Source organism: Periplaneta americana, chromosome 5 (genome assembly GCF_040183065.1).
Source record: "Periplaneta americana isolate PAMFEO1 chromosome 5, P.americana_PAMFEO1_priV1, whole genome shotgun sequence".
NCBI lineage: Eukaryota > Metazoa > Arthropoda > Insecta > Blattodea > Blattidae > Periplaneta > Periplaneta americana.
The window spans coordinates 52,083,101-52,106,634 of NC_091121.1; the positions used below are offsets into that span (position 1 = coordinate 52,083,101).

Genomic DNA, 23,534 nt, shown 5'->3' on the forward strand with positions numbered 1-23,534 from the left:
GATTTTACGAAACTGATTAACAATTGCACAAATATATAAGATGTGAACCTCCAAGTCACCATTTCATTTAAAGCTACGTAACCTACAGTTATGAGCAATATGTGAAAAGAAGTGATGCTATACTTAGCACATTCCCCAAGTTACGCAGTAATTGACATGTCGTTACATTAAATCCACCAGAATGGCACAAATCTAAAAATATTATCCTTTCGTGTAGTTTTTTTACAGTGTTGTACTCCCAACGTTTTGGAACACTTCAGTTCCCTCTTAAGGGAAACACTTAGTTGCATTTATTTTAGAGCATCAAATACAAATGACCAAGCAGCTATAATGCAATATAGGTTTGAAATATAATTTTAAAATATTCGGCAACAAATCCAGAGTAATGATCTTTCATGATAATTCCAAAGCTAAAAAAACTACATCAACCAAAAAGTTACACAAGTCACTCATTTATGCTACTCAATGCTGAGCCATAGCAGCACAGGCTTCTCCAATCAATATCAGGACATCCATCACCAAAAGTTGAGAACAGAATAATGGTGGACGTGAACACACAATTTTACTTTTATTTGATTTCATCTATGGACATATGCAATAAATTTACAACATAAAACCTATGGCTTCACTTCATCAACTGACTGCAATCACTCTTACGAAATCTGTTGTTTAAAACTGCACTGTCCAGGATACTCTATTTCAAACAACCCAGGATGACTTGAGGAAAAGTTATTTCAGAGAAATCCATTTCATGTTTTGTAGTTGAGTCCATGGTTACAAGTATGTGGTGCCTTCAACAAGCACAGAGTTCCAAAACGCTGTACATTCCTTTCATGACATGGTGTAAATACTCCAAATCACAAAAATAATTTAAAGCTCCGAGAACTTCAAGTTTCATAAAATCATTATTAGTCATGTGGCAGTGGAAAGAAAAAAAAAAAAAAAAAAAAAAAAAAATCTTGTATACTCTATATACATTGGGTACAGGAATTTAAAATTACCAGTAGAAACGTATGTATAAAAACAATGAAGAAAATATACCATATTTACCTGAATATAAGACGACCTCTAGTTTTCCAATGCATTTTTTAATGAATTCATACGAAATTAATCCAGGTTCTAGAACAGATTATAAAATTTCAAGTTTACTTACATTTGTAAAATAAACAGACCCCCATGGTGAAATGAAATTTGTATCACTGCAAGTCCTAATAGTCTCGACGTAAATATGAACATTTAACATCAAATTACATCTTCGTCGCTTTTGCAGTTGAGACCTTTGGTCCGTGGTGTAGAGACGCTAAAGATCTACTGACCCAAATTGGTACACACCTACTGTCCTGTACCGGCGATCCTAGATGTATCAATTTCCTTCGTCAACGCATTGGAATTATGATTCAGCAAGGGAATGCTACCTCCATCCTGGGATCATTTCCTAACTCTATTTCGATGGATGAGATCTTTCTCATTTAATGTAAATTATGTAAAGTGAACAACCTGTAGCAGTACATGAAGAAAAGAAGACCATCTACGACCCTACAATTCAATACTTTAGAGATTATTATCATATACAAGGACAGATTGAAGTATTTGGCCTATTGTTCGGAGCAAGGGGAACAATTCCAAAATTCTCAGTTGAATGTTTTAAGTCTTTTGGAATTCCTTTAAATATTTTGAAAATTATTGCTAGACGTAATGAAATATTTTGTTCAGATTTTACGTAATCACCTGTACACCTAAATTTCCTTATATTCTATTTGATTACTAATAATTATTGAATAAAAGTACTTTCGCAAGGGTAGCTTCCATTTGAAATTAAAAATCGTAAATAGTGATAACGCAAATGTTTATTTTTATTTTATTTGTTTAGTATGCTGTGTCTTTTGGCAACCCTTACTGAAGGGCAGCTACCCTTGTGGGATTTATATATATATATATATATATATATAAAAGAACCTAAGATACATACCTAAAAAAAATATTGTAAACAACGTAATAGATATGGCCCTGTTGTTGATTAATTTAAGTAAAATTGTATACAGTTCCTGCATATAAATTCATTGTGTACTTTTCCATACACATTTGACTATGTAACAAAATTACATAGAAGATTCTGTTAAAAAAAAAAATGACATAATTAATGTACATGAACATCTCAATGGCTGGATGTGGTTGAAGTTGAAGTACAGTAAAAATTTGAAATAGTTTTTTTTCTCATATACAAAACAAACCAATACTATTGTGAAGAAGCAGATTATAGAAGAAACAACTATGCCTGCAGCATTATTTAGTGTACTGTACAACGTAAAAAAAAGGCAACTCGTGTATTTTTCTTAATATGCGAATATAAGACGACTCCCCCTTTTTTTCAAACGCAAAAATTGGAAAAATCCTCGTCTTATATTCAGGTAAATACAGTAACTTAACCAGTGGGCCGTGTTTAGAAATTATCAGGCTTAGACAACTTGTAAAACAAGAGAACATCATTTATGCTTACTAAGTCAAAGCCTAATGTCATCCTGTTTTACAAATTGTAAAAGCTTGCTAATTTCTAAACATGGTCCACTGATTAAGTTATTTCTTCATTGTTTTTATACATAGGTTTCTTATGGCAATGTTAAGTCCCTATGACCAATACCCAGAAAAACACACGATACACACATACATAATATACACTACGTGTGTGTGCAAGCAATTTCTTTTGGGTTATTCTCCACAGCCTAAGAAACAAAGATTCGGAAGAATTGCAACCACAGTCATGTATATGCTCTATTGAGAGGGTAGTTTTAATAATGGCAGAATAAATTATTACTTCGATCACGTTATGGACAGTGTGCCACCTCTACTTGTGATATATTATTTTCCGTAATTTCTTGGTCAATTTATTTGCATTTAGCAAATTGTATACTGAACGTTACGTAACTCGGGGGGGGGGGGGTGGTTATCTGTGAAAACATTGGAAACAACAGTTGAAAATTCATCAGTCTCTATTCTTATATATACAAGAGAAGAAATGTTTGGCATCGATTTTTGGGGGAGAAACTGTGACAAGATATACACTAGGATTAACGATGCAATGGTTGCTGAGGAACAAACCCCGGACCACTGCCATCTTCACTATACACTGAACAATCAAAACTACAATGTACATGATTACGAAACATAAAAAATAGCAGTTGCACCTTCTGCTTCAGTTCCTCGCAGATTCTCATTACCAGAATAACCAATAAAATAATAAAATCTGGTGATGTCTGGATAACTCTACACAAGTGTAAAGGGCCCCATACATGCTAAGACTTACCTGAAGGGAAGTCTCTGCAAACCTAAATCCACAGGCAAATCTCCTCGTGTATGGGCGAAAAGTATCAAGGCTTTTGGCCTTGAGACAAGCCTCCAGACTTCTATACAGAACTGCTTAAAATTTTCCGACTGTAGCACTCTCCAAATTAAGTGGCAGAAAAAACAAACGATACTGTGAGCATCTGGTCGAGATTTCATTGTTACGTTTTGCAGTTCTCTGTAGGAAAATGGCAGCAAGCTATGAAAGTTTAAATTTAAGGAACTATTCTCATGCATTTTTCTTAGAATTTATAGAAATGTATAAATCTTTTTCATGCTTATGGAAAATAAAATTGATTATAACAACACTTATAAAGCGAAACTATAGACATACTATTTAAAAATAGCGAACAAATAAACGCAAAACCATGGAGGAATTCTATTTCTCGAGTAATCCCATATCTGTATGGGAAATCACAGAGTCCATGGATACTCAGAGTAGCGCAATCAGCCGCCATTGTTATTCCATTTCAACATGCTTGTGATAAACATTTAAAGTAAAACTCAATTTAGGCCAGTGCCCTTAAAATCAAAAATATTTAACTCTGATTTAGGCTACATAAGCTACTTTCATTCCATACACAACTGTATACAGCAAATAGCATGTGCTGAAATAACAATGGCTGATTTGTCAGCATTTCCGGTGCAAAGGATTGCAGTATTCTGGATATCCATGTACTCTGGGAAATCATCGACTTCACTGATATCTTACGTTTTCTTGGTGAACTGTAAGTCTAGGAGATAAGTGTGAGCATGTATGGGCAAGCATTCAATTCAGGCATACCTCCCAGAAGTAAGTCTGCACAGAGTTATCTCCAGGTAAGTCTTTGCGTGTATGGAGCCCTTAAGATAAATTAATGCCAACATGTCATGTACAATTTCCATCCACAAAACAAAGAAGGATGTCTCAACGAAGGTATAAAAACTACAGTTTTACAACCACAATTTTTTTTTATATAAAACCAGTACAAAAGTTGCCAAGACTATAACATACAGAGTGGTTAAATGAAACCGAACACTTTCAAAACTTTATTACTTAGCAACTAAATTAGATTTTCACCGAACTTATTAGTTGGTTTCCAATGCTAAGCACATTCCTCTTCTCAGGAAGGCACCACTACACTAATAATGGTACTTCGAATCAGCATGTTTCCATTATTTCCAAAGTAGAAGGCCTTCACGATCACCATAATGGTGATATTTACAGTATTAGCAAGAGTTGCTAACAGAATGACAGACTAGGAAATATAATTTTGCGTTTATTCTATTCTTCAATCAAGTAATTTTTCACACGCTGTAAATCTATTACATGGGACCAAAGTCTTTCATTCCCATCCAATGCAAGTCACACTTAGGAGTTTTTCTGCACAACAAGGACGACTGCAGCTTATCATGTTCATATACAGTGCATACATTTTATCTTCCCCCACTCGCAGATGTAGAGCAGACGTGGCAGTGCACATAGCACAGCACATGCGGGTGAGGGAAGATAAAATGTATGCACTGTACAACACAGTGCTCGATTTTTTAATCACTCTGCACATTAACTATTGTTTATTATTATATTACTTTCTTGGACTCATCTGAAACCAAGTTACTGCAGAATTTTCCACCTAGATTAATCAAATGAAATCAACCAATATTGTGTATAATCCCCATTCTTTTCTTGTCTTTCTTTTTTTTTGGGGGGGGGGAGGGGGGAATAATAAAACGAACATGCATACTGCATAAATTCTTTTATGACGGGAAATGAATATGACAATGCTATATGGGCAGATCTCGATATTATAATGAAACCCAAGTCATCAATGTCAGGGTTTGAAGAGAGGACAGCCAATGAAGATGATACCACTATCCTTCAATTTCAGGTTTTATGTGTAAGGTCCTAGGTCTGAATCTTGCTACTCTCACTTATTTGTCTTAGTTGTTTTTTTTTTTTGGCAGTGCAGCAGTAGCAATAATGAATTCATTACACCAACTGCGCCTCCCACAGCCTACTGTCCAGTATTTCTTAATCCTCTCCTATCCATTGCATCCTTCACTACATATTCCAGAAACAATTAGGTCTTCCTCTTCCGAGTGTTTCTGGCTGCAATTTCCAAATTTTCTGGGGTCACCTCTCTTCGGGCATACTCCTCATGTGGCCATACCATCTCAATCTTCTGGCTTCGACTGTTTCAAATATTGTTATATCTGTCTCTGTCCATTTCTTATTTCCTCATTCCACACTCCGTCTCTTATTGTTAGATCACAACTTCACTAGTCATCTATTTCCATCATTCAAATTATCATCATCTTCAGCTTTAGGACCAAATCCAAAGAACAGGTACAAATACCACCTGTACTTTGGTCCTAAAGTTTCAGAGTTAATTTAAACTCAGTTTTTTGCTTCCCTTGTAGTTAGAAGGTTTACACTCTAAGCTGACGATATGTTAAACTGGCGAGATTCGATCCAAGGACCTATGTTCACTACTGTTTGTGTACAACTTCCAATTGATTCGAAATAAAGCAACTTACTCAGGTACTTTTACAGAACATCTATTTTGGGGTAAGAATGAAGAAATGATGACTGGCTCTCTGTCAAATAACATAATTTACGTTATTTTAAAATACTCTCTTCACACTCCATAACCTGACATGGGTTTCATTTCGCGATCTCCCCTTATTAGAGGTCTAGTGGTTGCACACAATTAAAATTGTCCTGTATCCACAGCAACTCAATTATGGATGGCACTGAACAATGACGGCCAGTAAGCACAAAAGCCTCCTAAAATTTAAATAAAATAAAACAACAATAGTATTTATTTGTAAATCAGTTATCTCATATACAAGTTGCATAAATGAATATTTCTGGCTTATTTTACAATTCCGAAGTGAAGTTTTTGGTTCCAGGTAACTTATTTCTACACAAAGAAAAATAACAGTATGAAGCAGGACAGATCCACAGTAAAAAAAAAATGCTCAAGTAAAATTTTACGAATTCAAGACATTTCTGTTCCTCTTGTAGGCTGATATATTCTTCCACAGATAAAATCATTTTAAATGAAAGCAAATTAATAAATTAAAAAGAAAAAAATAAGGCATGAACCTCACGTGGATGACTATATAATACACCACATTCCCCTCTGTCACCAATATGAAATTCCAACTTCATATTCTACTGTCTTTCTAACACGTTCAAAAGGAATCTCAACTCGCATCAGATGATCTAAAGTAACACTAAATGTCATTAAATTAAGAGGTGGAAATATCATACAAGTAGAGACACAAAGAAGAAAGCAAGTTTCTCTCACAAACTGAACAGTCCTCGAAAATTTAACTCTTCCATTCCCTTATATATAAAGTTCATAAATCTGTACAAATGTCTGTGGTATTGGACGTCACACACAGAATCAGTTGTTTGGCATCTTAATCAGGGTATTGTATAAAGTTCCACTTCACTCCTAGAAAACTTGGCTTGGGGTGTTCTATCATATCGAACTGATGTACAACATCCAGTCAAGAGAAAAAACTATATTAATTATACTATACAATGAATACCGTACTCAAACAATAATAATAGCGAATGTGATAGTGCAACAATGAATATACGAAAATAACATTGGATTGTTACACTACACCTAGATGTATAAAATGACCAATTTGTTTGAACTCTTTTTCAGACATAAGTCGTTTGCTTTTTTTTTTTTCTTTCTTTTGTAAAATTACTACCCAAGATCAATATACAATATTGTTTCGTGAATTCAAAAATCTATATATAACACAAATCATTTATTATAATTTTTTAATGTTATAATCAAACCAAAACAAACCAAAAGATACCCTAATCCTGAAATGCAAACGCAATATTTAAGAAAAGAAAATATATTTTTTTTTTTTATTGGGAAAAGCTCTAGTATAAGTATAAGTTAGTTACATTCAGTCTGACCCCTGTGCCTGTCCAAATTTCTGAATTCTTCTCCGTCTGATTTCGTCTTGCTCTTTTGTGATTGGTGAAATGGTCTCATCACTGGGAGGAGATGCTTCTGGGCTGTACCCAACAGCACCTTCACTGCCTTCGTTCCTAGGGATGACCAACAACTTAATCAATTCAATGCCTTAAAGTACATGCTCTAAGGTAATGGAAATCGTAAGAAATACAAAGCATGAATGAAAGGACTGCGAAGATCACAAAGTTATATCAACACATTTTTAATTAAAAAAACAAAACTTCAGTTCAATTCCAAAAAGTTACGCTTTAAGAAGTACATTACCGTACACTAGACTTGGAGTTTGTTTGCATCTATGCAATCTTATTAATGTGAGTGACCACGGATTTGTCCATGCATCTCTGAAGGTCACCTAGACACGTTACAGCTGCTGTAGAAGTCAATTTGCGCACAGAGAAAAACACTCTACTATTTATTCATTTGTTCCCAACTTCGAATAGAAGGGCTGCCGTTAAAGACATACGTTACTAACATCAATATACAGGGCGTTTAAAAAATACGGGGCATAATTTCAGGTATGTATTTCCCACATGTAGATAATCAAAATAGTTCATTACAACATGTGTCCGGAAATGCTTCATTTCCGAGTTATGGCCTTCACAACACTGAAATTCACCGGAACGTTTTTCTTTCCGCAGGTCGTTATCATTACAGAAAATGTTCAAAATGTCCAGCTCCTGCTTGAATACAGACCTCATATCGATGTCTCATTGACCTGCGAACACGATCCCAAACTCCAGGAGTATTTCGTATGTCCTCAGAACATGCCACAATTCGATTCCGAAGGGATTCCAAATCAGGCACCGGAGACGAATAAACCAATGATTTTAAATGGCCCCACAAGTAGAAATCGAGAGGGTTCAGATCAGGTGAGCGTGGAGGCCAAGCAATTGGGCCACCTCTACCTATCCATCGATCAGGAAACCTTCGATCCAAGTACCGGCAAGCCGTACGTCTGAAGTGTGCAGGAGTGCCATCATGCAAGAAGTGAATGTGTTGACGATTGATCAGTGGAGTGTTTTCTAAAACATGAGGTATGGTGTTTTCCAGGAAGTTTGTGTACGCCTGCCCCGTAAGTCTGTTTACAATTACATGGGGTCCAACTAATCGATCACCAATGATACCGGCCCACATGTTGAGGGAGAACCGCACCTGGTGATGAGATGGAACAGTTGCACGTGGGTTTTCATACGCCCATACATGCTGATTGTGGAAATTTGTTATGCTATCTCGTGTGAACTGTGCTTCATCTGTAAATAATACTAAGGCAGGAAAGTTCGGATTTACAGCACACTGGTGCAAGAACCACTGACAGAACCTAACTCGTGCAGGGTAATCTGCTGGTGACAGGGCCTACACGTTGCAAATGATAAGGATACAATTGACACTCTTTCAACAGTCTCCACACAGTCATATGAGGAACATTGACTTGCAACATGTGCTGATAGAAGGAGTCATGTTCACAGCCTCCAGAATCTCCTCCTGTACTTCTGGAGTTGTAGATCTTGGTCGTCCCCTTCCCAAACCAGGAGAGTTAAATTTTCCATACTCGCACAGAAGGTAATGGAGACGTACAAATGTCTTCCGATCTGGACATTGTCGCTGTGGGTACCTCTCCTGGTACAAACGACGAGCCAGCGCAGAATTGCCGTCCGCCTTACCGTACATGAAATGTATCTCTGCCAGCTCTTGATTTGAATACATGTCGCACAGTCTAATGCCTACACAACACTGAATGTAACCTTTACCTCAGAATGAAATGTCAGAGTGCCCTTTTAATGTCTCCTTTGATGGCAACGACCTGCGGAAAGAAAAATGTTCCGGTGAATTTCAATGTTGTGAAGGCCATAACTCGGAAATAAAGCATTTCCGGACACATGTTGTAATGAACTATTTTGATTGTCTACATGTGGGAAATACATACCTGAAATTATGCCCCATATTTTTTAAACACCCTGTATATAACATTTTTACTCAACAGTGATAGTTATAACAATACAATAAATTTAGAATGAAAATAATTATACCGATATGCAAGGAATCCATAGTGAGAAAACTATCAATAGTAAATAATTACTATCATCATTCATAAAGAATTAACTACTTTTTTAAACTCTGTGACATAAAAAATCAAAATAATTGTTTTACATTAAAGGCACAATAAAGTTACTGTGTATTCCAAATTCCTTGTAAATCTATCATAGATTTGCACCTATAATAATGGATTTGTAGTTGCCAAACTCTTTGCAACCTCCTCCTCGTCCAGCTTTCTGCAATTCCAGTTCCTGACCTCTGTTTTTCTATGTAAACAGAAGTATAATCTATTTCAAAAGCCTGCAGTGGAGAAGCTCTTAAGAGGCTTAGTCTAACGAAGAAATTTAAGTTATACCTAGTAACAGCAGGCCTATAAATTCGTAATAACGATGTATTGTAAGACTTAGTTTCACTCCGATCCTTCCGTGTATTAAGTTCACTGTTGGCAGTCATTCCAGGATGGAGAGTTCAGTATGAGAGGCTTGTGGCAGAAGCCTCTTTAAAGGTACATCTACGATCTTGACTCAAAAGTTTGAAGGGGGATCGGGGAGGGGGTATCGATTTGTTATAGCTCAGTGTGGAACGTGGCTAGCCTCTTGCTCTCAATAATACGACGTGCTATATTGGTGTTTTGTGAATGTGCTGCGTTGTTGAGTATTAGTTTAATCAAAAGAGAGTATGTGTGTGTGTGTGTGTTACAAATATTCATTTTGTATCAAATGGTTCATACTGAAAGAACAATGAGGTCATTATTAACTGTAGACGTATGAAACGAAATGTGCTTACTAAGATAGGAGATCGACACCACATTTACATATAAAATAAAATAACGGATGGAGAAAGACAAAATAGAAATGTTCATTTTTCATGGTATAAGAAATATCCCTGGCTAACAGGGTGCTCTCAGACAAATAAGTTATACTGTTATACCTGTATTCTGTTTGGGGATGAAAATGAGTAGTCATCTTCTTGTGAGGTCTATGTAAAAAAACATTTTGATAGAAAAGCCGAGAAACATCTGCTGTACAAAAAGGTACAAGGTAAGCAGATTTTTTCAGCCTACCCAGTATTTACACCTAGTTTCGCCACTGCAAGCATGTCTAGTAATATCGTTCCTAACCCAGAATAGTGTAGGCAGCATTAACTGATGTTGGCATTTTGTTATCACCTGACAACCCATTGTGGAAGTCGTGATAGCTCTGTTACTGCATTCCAAACATCAATCCTTCGGAATATAATATATGCTGATTACTTTCACGTGTTAACATTGAACTAAGTTTGTGAATACCTAGTTGATTAGTTTCAGTTTGCCGTCTTGATTAAGATCAAACTGCTTTCCATATGAAAGACTGTATGGTCAAGAATCTACTGTAGTTCACCATCACACATTTTTTTTAAGAAACCATTTATAATACTACACTCTTATATCAAAGACCAGAAATGTCTAAGGAATGCCCAGTTATTTTATACAGTAAAAACTTCAATAATTTTGTCTCAATATAAGCTGTAACAGATGTACAGATGTGTAAGGGTCTTACGTGGTGAACATTTCATGGCTACAATATCTTATAATTTTTCTTTTGTAAAGAAGAAGTCTAGATTTCTTCTTCCTTTGATCTAATATTGACCCTACAATTCTGATACACTCAAACAGTAAAATTACTCGACATAGACAGAACCACTTTAACAAAATGCTTTATGATGTACTGTTGTATTCTGTCAGTAGTAGTAAAACAATCATTAGCTCTGTTTTTCTTTTACTCTAAACATAAGGAAAGAAATAGATATGGTTAACAATGTTTGATGTCAATTGAGGGTGAAGTTATGTCTATTCCACCATCCTACTAAGTACTACTCATGTAGTTACCTGCTACTTGAAGAAGGAGCTTCAGACAGCTGATATGTTGACGTTGAAGATATGGGCGTGGTTACAGATGTACATGTGACTGTTGTTGTCGCTGTTGTTGCTGCTGCTGTTGTTGTTTTATTCTCTGCACTTGGTGCCTGTGGTACGTGAGTCATACTGCAAGTACAATGCATGACAACTATCACCAATCTATTGGAGTATTTATGTATGTATGAATGCTATCTATTGCTCCAATATTGAAACTGCAAAACATTATCTGTTATATAGACACAAATATAAATAAAATTTAGCAACCATTTCTAATCACTCACTACACCAGGATAACATCCTGTAGAGTTTCTATTCATAAAGACTGCATGACACAGGCAAGAGCACAGGAAGAAAGAGTACATACTAGATTCAGCAGGAAATGAAGCAGTAGGCATACTCGCAAAACACGGAGCTTCAATAACGTAAAACCAGATAGAAAGCAGCAATTAAAATAAAAATTTCAATAAACTAAGTATAAAAATGAAAGAAAATTTAAAAAATGGACTACACACACTTCCTAAATGTGCCTAGAAAATCAGCAGTGACCATGAATGCATATGTCAATAGAATGGGAAGCATTAAATATATGCAACAAACGTATCATCTTGTCTATCTGCTATCAATGAATTGGTTGTCACTCTAGTAGTCAGCACCATCACCTATCTGCTACAAATAGACTGGTTTCCCCTCTGATAGTCAGATCCTCGGCTATCTGCTACCAATAGATTGGTTTCCACTCTAGTAGTCAGCATCGTTGCCTATCTGCTACAAGTAGTTTGGTTTCCTCTCTGATAGTCAGCATCCTCGGCTATCTGCTACCAATGGATTGGTTTACACTCTGGTAGTCATCATCCTCGTCTATCTTCAATGGATTGGTTTCCACTCTAGTAGTCAGAATCATCGTGTATCTGCTGTCAATGTATTGGTTTTCACTCTAGTAGTCAGCATCATCTATCTGCTATCAATAAATTGGTTTCCACTCTGGTAGTCAGCATCCTCATCTATCTTCAATGGATTGGTTTCCACTCTAGTAGTCAGCATCGTCGTGTATTTGCTGTCAATGGATTGGTTTTCACTCTATTAGTCAGCACTGTCTATCTGCTATAAATGGATTGGTTTCCACTCTAGTAGTCAGCATTGTCGTGTATCTGCTGTCAATGGATTGGTTTCCACTCTGGTAGTCAGCATCCTCGTCTATCTGCTATCAATGGATTGGTTTCCACTATAGTAGTCAGCATCGTCGTGTATCTGCTATCAGTGGATTGGTTTCCACTCTGGTAGTCATCATCCTCGTCTATCTTCAATGGATTGGTTTTCACTCTAGTAGTCAGCATCATCGTGTATCTGCTGTCAATGGATTGGCTTCCACTCTAGTAGTCAGCATCGTCGTGAATCTGCTGTCAATGGATTGGTTTTCACTCTAGTAGTCAGCATCATCTATCTGCTATCAATGGATTGGTTTCCACTCTGGTAGTCAGCATCCTCGTCCAACTGCTATAAATGGATTGGTTTCCATTCTGGTAGTCAGCATCCTCGTCCAACTGCTATAAATGGATTGGTTTCCATTCTGGTAGTCAGCATCCTCGTCAATCTGCTATCAATGGATTGGTTTTCATTCTGTAGTCAACATCCTCACCTATCTGCTATCAATGGATTGCTTTCCATTCTAGTAGTCAGCATCCTCACCTATCTGCTATCAATGGATTGGTTTTCATTCTGTAGTCAACATCCTCACCTATCTGCTATCAATGGATTGCTTTCCATTCTGGTAGTCAACATCCTCACCTATCTGCTATCAATGGATTCTAGTAGTATTGCTTTCCATTCTAGTAGTCAGCATCCTCACCTATTTGCTATCAATGGATTGTTTTCCATTCTAGTAGTCAGCATCCTCACCTATCTGCTATCAATGGATTGGTTTCCACTCTGATAGTCAACAGCCTCGTCTATCTGCTATCAATGGATTGGTTGATAATTTCGTTTCATTAGGCAATGTTCAAACTGACAGCTTCTGATGTCAGCTTATAATGTGCAACACTTCTACATTGACTATCACACTCTAGTCTACAGTGTTTCTGATGGCGAAGTAGATAGCAATGATCTGTTGCAAGAGATAAACTTGTTTAATGGAGGTTTCATGCACCGAACTCTTTAGTGACCCCCAATAAGAAAACCAACATATTTAAATTGTGTGAGATTGCCGACCATGGACAGGACTGCAGAGATCAAAACATTTATTGCAATGGAGCATATCAGACATGCGATGCTTAATGAAAGGTGAAAAGTGTTTATAGTGGCATTCATCTGTTACGACAAACTCACCTGGCAGCTGCAGCAGCTGAGTACTGCAGCATGAGCGTAACAGAGGCATCCAGCAACAGCTGGATGTTGCGCAGGCACTGCAAGCGAGCTTCCACACTCTCACGTGTTGCCCCTTCCATGCGCTGCAGCTCCTCTGTAGACATCCCTGAGAAGTTGGCTGGAGGCATGGGTGGAGGTATAGCTGCAACAAAAATTTTTGTTATTACATTAGTGCCAGCAATTTAATTTCACTATTACTCCATTATCGTACTCGTATTATAATCACCATTCACAAGGATTAAAGTGTGAGATCTGTTCCAAAAGTTTTAACAGTTAAAATTATTCAACCCATCTTTTCCTCAATCTTCCAATATTTCTACTTGCAACAGGACTACCATTTATTATTATTACTATCTGAATTGGATCATCATTCGTTCTTCTTCCTATACAGATTCTTTTCATTTTTTTCCTCTATTCTATGATCTTGTCTATCAATCTAAAAACTGTCTTATTACAGATCTCTCCACTTTTATCTTACCTCGGAATGTGTATCCTGCAATTCTATTTCTCAAAATGTTATTTATTTTGCTTTATTTTATTTTTTAATTATACGAAGTATAAAGGGGCGGCCGGGTAGCTCAGTTGGTAGAGTAGCTGGCTACGGACTGGAAGGTCCGGGGTTCGATCCCAGGTGGTGACAGGATTTTTTTCTAGTTGCCAAACTTTCAGAACAGCCCCGAGGTTCACTCAGCCTCCTATAAAATTGAGTACTGGGTCTTTCCCGGGGGTAAAAGGTGGTCAGAGTGTGGTGCCGACCACACCACTTCATTCTAGTGCCGAGGTCATGGAAAGCATGGGACTCTACCTCCATGCCCCCCCAAATGCCTTCATGGCATGTTACGGGGATACCTTTACCTTTTTTTACGAAGTATAAAGAAAAAGTATTGTGATAAAGCTCGGGCACTGCCCCTTAGCCTATTTTATTCCTGTGTACAAAATTAGAAAACTTAATCCAAAATCCAAGTTAGGTCATTTAAACGCACCTGTGTTAAGTTTTGTAGTGCCTATAAATGCCTATCGTTGCTGTGCCTTCAAAATCCACTATGTGCATTTAAACAGATTTCTTCATGATAAAGAGAAAAGCATTATCACTTTTACTTCTTCGATTTTCAAAGCTACTCTCGGTATAATTTCAATAATCCTGCAATTATACAGAAAATAATTTAGAAAATCAAGGAAATTAGGAGTGGTAATGCTTTTTTCTTTCCCCTGAAAAAAATCTGTTTAAATGCACATAGCGGATTTTGAAGGTGCAGCAATGCTATGTTAGGGATAATAGTCTATTTTAGGAATAGCTGCCTATCAGCAGCTAAAACACCTATTCTGACAAATTTTTTCTGTTTCGTATTTTGCCCTTCAGAATTTTATTACCAATTATTGTTATTATCTCTAGCATTCCATTACTGACACAGCATTCTTGCAGATGTGGGTTCTCATAATGAAACAACCATGTGCTGGTATCGAGATAAACAAACAATAATGTTAAATTAGCGACTTTCTTCCCAGTTTTATACTGTTGCCCAAAACACACTGGCACTTTCAACCTGCTTAGTGGTTCGGTATACTAGCCTCTATAATGCTGAAACAAAAGTGTTCAAGAAGTATTTTACTGAAGGAGCAGTTTCATTCTTTGGTAACTTAAAACATTCGAAAATGTACTTACTGAATGGCATGAAGGGAAATGGAGGGCAGAAGAAAGGAACATTTGCTCCAGGCTGCATAGGGGGTGGTGGTGGCGGTGCTGTGAACTGGCTAGATGAGCTGGTGGTGCTGGTGGAAGTGCTTGTAGACTGTGACGTCGATGTTGGAGCTCCACCACTGGTACTGCCTGAAGTGCCTGATGAGCCACTGCCTGAACCTGTAACACATTTTGTACACTGCATTGGCTACTCTTCCACAGAAAGTACTGCATTACCTCAAGCCTGGAGAGATGCAGCAGTTATTTTCAAGTTACTGTCTGACTGAGGAAATGACATCTATCCAGCAGTTAGGAGAAATTACTGTACACACATAGAGAGATAGCATAAAAAAACCACAGTTTCAGGCCAAGGAATGATAGGAACTGTATTTCCGTGAAATCTCCAAATAGATGTTTTGCTGTATCTTAGTACTTCTTATGGTAAGTAAAGACAATCATAAGTCGCACACAGACAGTGTCAAGTCATGAGACAAAGACATGTTTCTTGCTTCAGACATGTCTCAGACACATATTTGCACATGTGTTTGCAGCATGACTTGAAACATGAATGATATAATATCCTTTCTTTCTTGGTTAGGAGAAGCTATGTCATCCTCAAAGGAAGATGAAATCTTGTACATGTAGCTCAAATTACATAACAAAAGAAAAAGGAAGTAAATTCACGACTTCAGTATGTCATGTGCACAGAACGGTGCATACGTTTTAGCACGCAACTTACTGAAAGATTCGACAAAATTCCTGTCCAGATACCTACCAAGAACTTCAAGTGATATCACTACAATTGAGAAAGATGCATACAAATTATAGAATAGCTGCTAAGTGCTGATGAATGGCTATTAATTAAGGTAAGTGACTACTGAAGTTTATAAAGGAATTCGTCATTTAAATTTGCCTTCTTAGACACCTCATGCCAAGCTTTGTGCACTTCATCCTCATTCCAAAGGCCTGGTAAAGTATAATCGCAAATAATAAAAAACTATCCACTGGTCCTATTAGTTTGATATTATTGACACAGCCCTGCAGTATATATTGACTACACCCCAACTCTGGCTACTAGCAACAGGCATCTATAATGAACAGCGATCAAAATACCCCTCATTTCTCGTGAAAAACAACAACTGAATAGACTACAGTGGACTATAGTGGACTTTATGTTGTCAGCAAAAAGCCGGATACATTAAGAAGATTGATTGATTTCTTTGCTTATATTTATTGTTGTTATCTGAACATCTGCGAAATAATAACGGAGATCTGAGGCCTGTCTCGAGGAAAGGGAACATGCCATGTCTCTTGAATCATGTTTTCAGCACTCAGTCATCAGCGACGTGTCTGTGGCCAGTGTGAGGGGGGTTGTTAAGAATAAAAATACTTCGTGTAATGTTCCTTATCTTGCAACACATCTCAGACACATTGTCTTGTCTGCTACATGTCTTCACACATCCATGTCTAACAGCACATAGGAGTTAAGCAATAATACGTCATCAGATATCTAGGCTCCATGTGGCAAAAATGACACTTGTCACTGGGTTCTCGTGGTTTAAATGATATCTATTTTCAATAATTTTTAAATCGCTACATTCTCACTTCTAGCTACATGTTACTGAGAACTTCAATTAGAGGCAGACACTCTAGGGCCACTCCATGGAAACTCAGGTTACATGTGAATTTTATTCTCAATTTATCAGTTTTTGTACAAGTAATTAAGTTCTGATAATTACAAGATTTTTTTATAACATTTCAATGACTCTTTTCCAATTTTACAAGTTTTAAATTTATGTAATTACAGCATAAATTTAATAATATAAATTAATTTTGTAAGGTAACTCAGGTTACTATTTTCAAGGAATGACTCTCTACACTCGTGTTATGATCTCAAAGAGTTATATGGGTTTCATTTAAGAACATTATTGTGTTTACCTGTGGAAGTAGGCTGCTGCCCAGACTCGCCAGCCTGTTGGGGGTTGTTTCCTGCAGGCCCCGCAGGAGCAGGGGGTTGCTGGAAGGGTTGCTGAAATGGCTGCCAGAAGGGAAATGGCCCAGGAAACACGCCAGCAGCTCCAAGCAGTGGTTGGAAAGGATTCACACCACCTGGAAACAACACACAGCACACATCAAGCACTACAGACATTCAGGGCACATCATCGCCATTGTCACTGTCACCGTCACCATCATCAATCTTTAGGAAATGCAAAGGCCAAAAATTGTAATCAACATACCCTATTTTTTTTAGTGTATATGCTAGTGAATATTAGCAGTGGCAGTATGCTTATCTTTGTAATTTTAAGTTGTCAATAAAGCTTTAAATTGGAAAGGAAAGAAATTAAAATTAAATTATGTTTTATTTAATGACACTCGCAACTGCCAAGGTTATATCAGCGTCATCAGTGTGCTGGAATTTTGTCTCGCAGGAGTTCTTTTATACGCCAGGAAATCTACTGATATAGGCCTGTCACATTTAAGCACACTGCGCCCCCAAGTCGATGAAAAGGAAAAATGTCACAGGTCAAGTCACTCCTTTCCCTTCTGCATATGAGGTAAGGAAACTTAAGACTACCATAATGTTGTAAATATCATAACAGTATTTCAAGTAATTCATCACTGCAATACTTGTGTAGTCACTATTTACTTCCCCTCTGGGAGCATTTGAAATAAATGTCGGATTTTTCTCTGTTTCTTGCAAATACTGTAAAATAACAAAACGTAATTAATGAATATTAAAGCACGATGTAACATTCCGATGTTATTGTGTATATGGTATATGATGAATACATGTAGCATCTGTTCACCAATTGAAAGAAACTCCTTTCACACAGGCTATCATTCAAGATAAACATTGAACAGTAAATGAATAACTTCTGTCATTTCGATTTTCCAACAATCTGATGTGGTATTTACAGAAATACAGTACGTTCAATTATGTTAAATTAATTTCAAATTAAAATGTTAACATAATAGTATATTACAGAGTAGCTGGAACAATTTAAAAAGAGATGGTCCAATTCAAAAGAAGATATAGTCTGGATCACCTTACTTAATACCCTAAGGGTGAAACCTAACCATTTTCCCCCCATTACTACATATGCTAGTGAATTATGGTGATTTTCTAGTTTGAAGGTTGCATTTTCTTTTACCAGCTTCGTTTCGAATTTCGATACTGAGAAATACAACTGGTAGTGATTTTCTAACTGTTATGTTGGCAGCAGGAACAGCTGTTGTCGGTAGTGGAAATTATGAAAATTCAAATTGTTCTAGATTTCTGAGCCGATTACTGGAAACTAGTGAAATTCGAACATACTAATAATTAATTAATATCAGAATTATATTAATACATAATAGTTATTTTATGTATTGTGGTTACAATTCAAGATTATAGTCAGACAAGTGTAAATAAATATAACATGTGTGTGATACATGCACTGGGCGATCAATAGAGAGACAGCAATTATGATTAAAATAGCAAAATTATTAGGAGTAAGTAAGTATTCTTAAACATACATTTTAATGTGGCATCCGGTTTTCGGAGTTTGTACTAATCATTTCACGTGATGAAACAAAATACATTTTTAGGTTCGGTCTCGTAAATTGTAAACTGTTTAATCAAAGCAATGAATTTCATGTTGTCAGACAAAATACATTTTAATATTAGATCATATTAATCTATTAACTTTCAACATAATGTGCGAGAGGTCCAGGTGGAAAATATAGGCCTACTCTTTCACAAATTATTGAACCATTTAGAAAATACCTCCAAACATAAAGATGAGATGTACTAAATAAGCAAGACATCGTTATTGTTAATATAGTATATTATTATTATTATTACTGTACATGTCATTGTGATTTTACCCTCTTTGGTGATATCTAGTATTAGTTGGCAACACTGAAGAGATGGCTAAATTAGCCTTTTAGGAACTGCTCTTACGTGATCCTCACTATATATGGTCACCATACACATATTATTACTTAGCTGTTTAATACTGCAACCAAATTTTCAAACAACTGCTGAAGAAAGAAATTATACTTCGCACCACAAAAAATGACATGCTTCATTTATAAAATTTGGCAACAATAACTTTACTTCTAGCTGGCACCACTCTACATTACCACTGAAGTTCTTCACCGTTACAAGAATTTCTTAAAAATACTTTTGTATATGTTGGAGTACCTGGTGGTTGTGGAGGCCCTCCCACTGGAGCACCTTGGGGCTGCTGAGCCTGAGCCTGTCCTGCCTGGGGTGCAGCCGGATTCTGCACGTTCGTGGTGGGTGTCCTCAAGATATTCAGCCTGCAGGTGGGACATGTCTGTTGGCGTTGAAACCAGGATCGCAGGCAAGATGTGTGGAAAATGTGGTTGCAGGGCAATTTCTTCGAAGCTATGAAACAGAAAACACTCTTATGTTAATGCAAGAAGATGTGATGGGGTAAGGTACAGTTGTAGTTTGTATTTATAACAAAGGGGTCTTTCAGGTGCCATGGGACCTCTAGTGTTACATTTCTTCTAAAGAGACATATGCTATTACCCCTTCAAAATCCATAATCCTAGATGATAGTTAACCCAATTGCCTCGTTTGATGAGCTGTAGTCGCGCGTGATTTACACGCCAAAATATCTTAGTAAGACATCTTAATCAGTAAGTACATGTACATATTTTCGGTATAGCTTCTGATAAATTCTGCATCAAAAATCCTGTTAGTTATTTTTTATGAATTTTTTTACAGCACACTGCAAATTCATATGCAAACTGGACATTAAATCCAAGTGCAGGGAATTTAAATGCACCAGACTCTCGCTAATTCAGGCCTCCTTCTAGTTTACTTCCTATCACTTCTATTGTAATAATTTCCTGAGAAATTTGCACCAGTGCCATGTGTTACATTGTATTATTATACATGTAATTATATAATATGCTTGCACTTGCCACATGTGGAATGTTCTAGTTTCGATTCAGAAGTGCAAGAGGAGTGGTTGGTACAGCTTATAACATTAAATTTAATGACATTTTTAAGCACTCTTGCTAATCCAGCACCCCTTTGTGCAAGGAATGGCTGGATACTATAATTTAAATAAGAGCCCATTGGTTAAGTAAACAACTAAACAACCAAAGACAAGTACATACAGACCCAGAAATAAAATTTGGGCCACCTGAATTTTGTTTCTGGGTCTGTACAAGACTTTCCAAGGAACAACTCTCAGAATTGAAACAGCAAACAAATACTTAGGAAGTGACAGTAATCTATGATTACGAATGGGATATGCTTTCAAAATTACAGAACCATTCATCAATCTGCGTAAAAATTTGAAGGACGTTAAGAACATGTAAGGATACATAGTTCTACACGATAATGTCAATGCTTACGATTTTAAATGAGAGAGAATGCTATGTAATGTCACAATGCCTAAGAATATTATATAGCTATTAAAATAAATAATAATTGACTATAACCAATTTTTTTTGTTTCGTTTGTTTGTTTAGTCAACTGTCCGAAGACAGGTCTGGACCTCACAAGTGACACCAACAAGGCATCACTCATGAGGCAACTAGGCCAGAAGTTAATGGGGTAGGGTGACCAGTTCTGTTCTCTCTCCATTGCATATGTCGCTGACTAGTTACATATTACACTAGTCACCATTAATATTTTTCACATTCAACAAGTGCTATACTTAGAGTAACCATTATTTTCTCAGGCAAACACAGTTCTTTGAGCAAAAGAACAGAAAGTCAAAAGTTTGCTGTAACTCCTTATTAAAAAACTGTAATATTATGACGACATATCAAGTGATAACAGTTGTGCAGTCACTGTCTTCACCCTGCATTATTTTAAATATCACAAATTTCTCCAATTTTCTGAAAATACTGTCATCGCAGTTCTTTGAGCAACAGGATCGGTGTCAAAGATATGGTTACTGTAATATCACAACATATCAAGTGATATCAGTTGTACAGCCATTGTCCTCTCTCAATATCATTTGGAAGATACACAAATTTCCTCAATTATTTGAAACACTGTAAAAATTAGAAAACAATGAAAAAAAATTTAATAAATGCTTCCTTCCGCTTACACAGTGAGCACAGAACATTTATTTCTTTTAAAGAATCTCTGTTTTTCACATATTACTGCTAGAAACACCTAGCGACTAATCCAAAGCTATAAATACACAAAATTTAAATAAATCCCGATGCCACTTTTTGCAATCAGAGAATCTCCTTTAACATTCCATAATGAAATCCAACTTTTGGTATTTTCTTTAATGATAAAGATATGGAAAGAAGACACTTTTAAATGCGAGCGACCTACCTTTACTGCTACAGAAAACCTGTTTTATGCATTACAGATCTAGTGTTAAAATAAATATATTGCCTTTTTACAAGTCGTTCATATCGTATGTATACACCTAGTATTTGAGTATTGTTTCTCATAACAGTATGATGTCATCTTTGTACAAAAGTTTCTGAAAATAAAAATTGATTTATAGGAAAGTGTTATAAAATAGGAAAGTCCCATGGGTGTAATCGTTCAAAGTATTATACGTCATCACTATTTACCTGTAACCATTTCTTCCCTACATATGATGCACACATTGTCTGCTGCAGCCAGTTCTTCTGGTGTAGCATCTGGGTACAGTGTGTTCATATTTCGTATTGCACGTCGAGACAAGATCACATCATTGAATGCTTTCTTGAAAGACCTGTAAAAACAAAACAATTACATTACATACAGTAAAACTCCGATTATCCGTCACCCTATTAACTGATTGGTGGATTATCCAACTGTCTTTCTCGCTCACAGAATAAAGTATTAAGTACTGTACATTATATTAGTACAAGTGTTTTTTTATAAATCTTTACCCTTACGCATCATGGCCGTACTGTCTAACTTCTATCCAAAGTATCTTCTACAAGTGTCAAAAGAAAACATGTTGTACTATGGCAAAAGAGCAAGTAATTCAGTGGTTTGGGAAAAGAGAAAATGTGATTCATTTCACATCACAATACGAGATAGGAATTACAACTGTACGTGATTTAGGCTAATGAAAAATAAAATATAAACTGTATAAAATTTGTAAATCTACAACATGAGACCTCTACTATTCCTATCTTTCCACAGACAGTCGTCATAAGGAGTTTCCTTAGCCATTAAAACCCGTCGTTGAAAACCAGACTTTAGTACAATAAATAATGTTTTAATAGCGGACTTATCGGGGGGGGGGGGGGGGGGAACCAGACTTAAATTATTGAACTTCTGATCCACTACCTAGTGTATTAAAAGAAAAGACCATGGAGGAAATTAGGAAAATATTATGTAGTTAGTTTATGAAAACATTTTATGGTACAGATTATCAGATTTTTTCGATTAACCGTTCAGTCCACCACCTTCATGGATAATAGAGGTTCTACTGTATTGGCATAAAATACTGAAAATAAAAGAGATGAATTACAATTAATATAACACAATATAATAAGTGGCTTTATCTTGACCTATACTAATGACGTACAGTATACTGTAAACAAAATTAGTTTCCATACAGTAGTGCCCATGATAAGACTTTTCAGAGGCTGAATAAAACATGTCTGAAGCAAAAAAATTTCATCAGACATAAACACCTCTGAGCATGTTTACAGGCGAATCAGTAATTAAGTTACAAATCGAAATAGTAACCTACATTTTGTAATGAGGTGCGCGAAGCTATCACTGCTAGAGGCAGTATTATCCAGGTGCCAAGGTGATCAATGTGCGCACAAACAAAACAAAGCAACAGCAGTTGCATGATGGCAGCACCACTGTTGAGCAGCAATTTGTTGTGCAATTTTTCTGAGCAATGAGACTGACAGCAAAGGATAGTCATAAACAAATGTTGCTCATGTATGAAGAGCATAGCCTGTCATGTCAAGCAGTCTACAATTGTGTGCAGAAGTTTTCTGAAGTTGGACAAGTACAGAACACAGAGTCGATTGGCCAGAGGAGACTGTCAAGAGGCAAATGTGCAACAGATTGCTGATTTGATGTGAGTACACAGGACGAAGGGAATGATATGCTAGCCCAAATAATCATAGTTGATGAGTCTTGGGTACATCATTACCAGCTTGAGACAAAGTGTGCATCAATGCTCGGATCAAGTTGCCAAAGGTACACTCGTAAAGAAGTACCACCATCTTTTAACTGCTGCTTCTTTGATCCGCTTGTGTGCACATCAATAATACTGCCATCTAGCAGTGA

At 36.6% G+C, this 23,534-nt stretch overlaps 1 protein-coding gene across 1 annotated transcript in view; it reads right to left on the minus strand.

Moving 5' to 3' along the window:
• Positions 1 to 7,011: 7,011 nt before the first annotated feature.
• The window catches only part of sip3 (septin interacting protein 3), a 37,185-nt gene continuing 20,662 nt past the window's right edge, over positions 7,012 to 23,534 (minus strand). Inside the window, exons 7-13 of the mRNA XM_069825627.1 lie at positions 21,863 to 22,005; positions 19,485 to 19,691; positions 17,237 to 17,407; positions 15,284 to 15,478; positions 13,582 to 13,762; positions 11,230 to 11,385; positions 7,012 to 7,402 (exon numbers count right to left, since the gene is read on the minus strand). Coding sequence (XP_069681728.1) covers positions 7,258 to 7,402; positions 11,230 to 11,385; positions 13,582 to 13,762; positions 15,284 to 15,478; positions 17,237 to 17,407; positions 19,485 to 19,691; positions 21,863 to 22,005 — 1,198 coding nt within the window. The 3' untranslated portion in view covers positions 7,012 to 7,257. The remainder of the gene's footprint in view (positions 7,403 to 11,229; positions 11,386 to 13,581; positions 13,763 to 15,283; positions 15,479 to 17,236; positions 17,408 to 19,484; positions 19,692 to 21,862; positions 22,006 to 23,534) is intronic.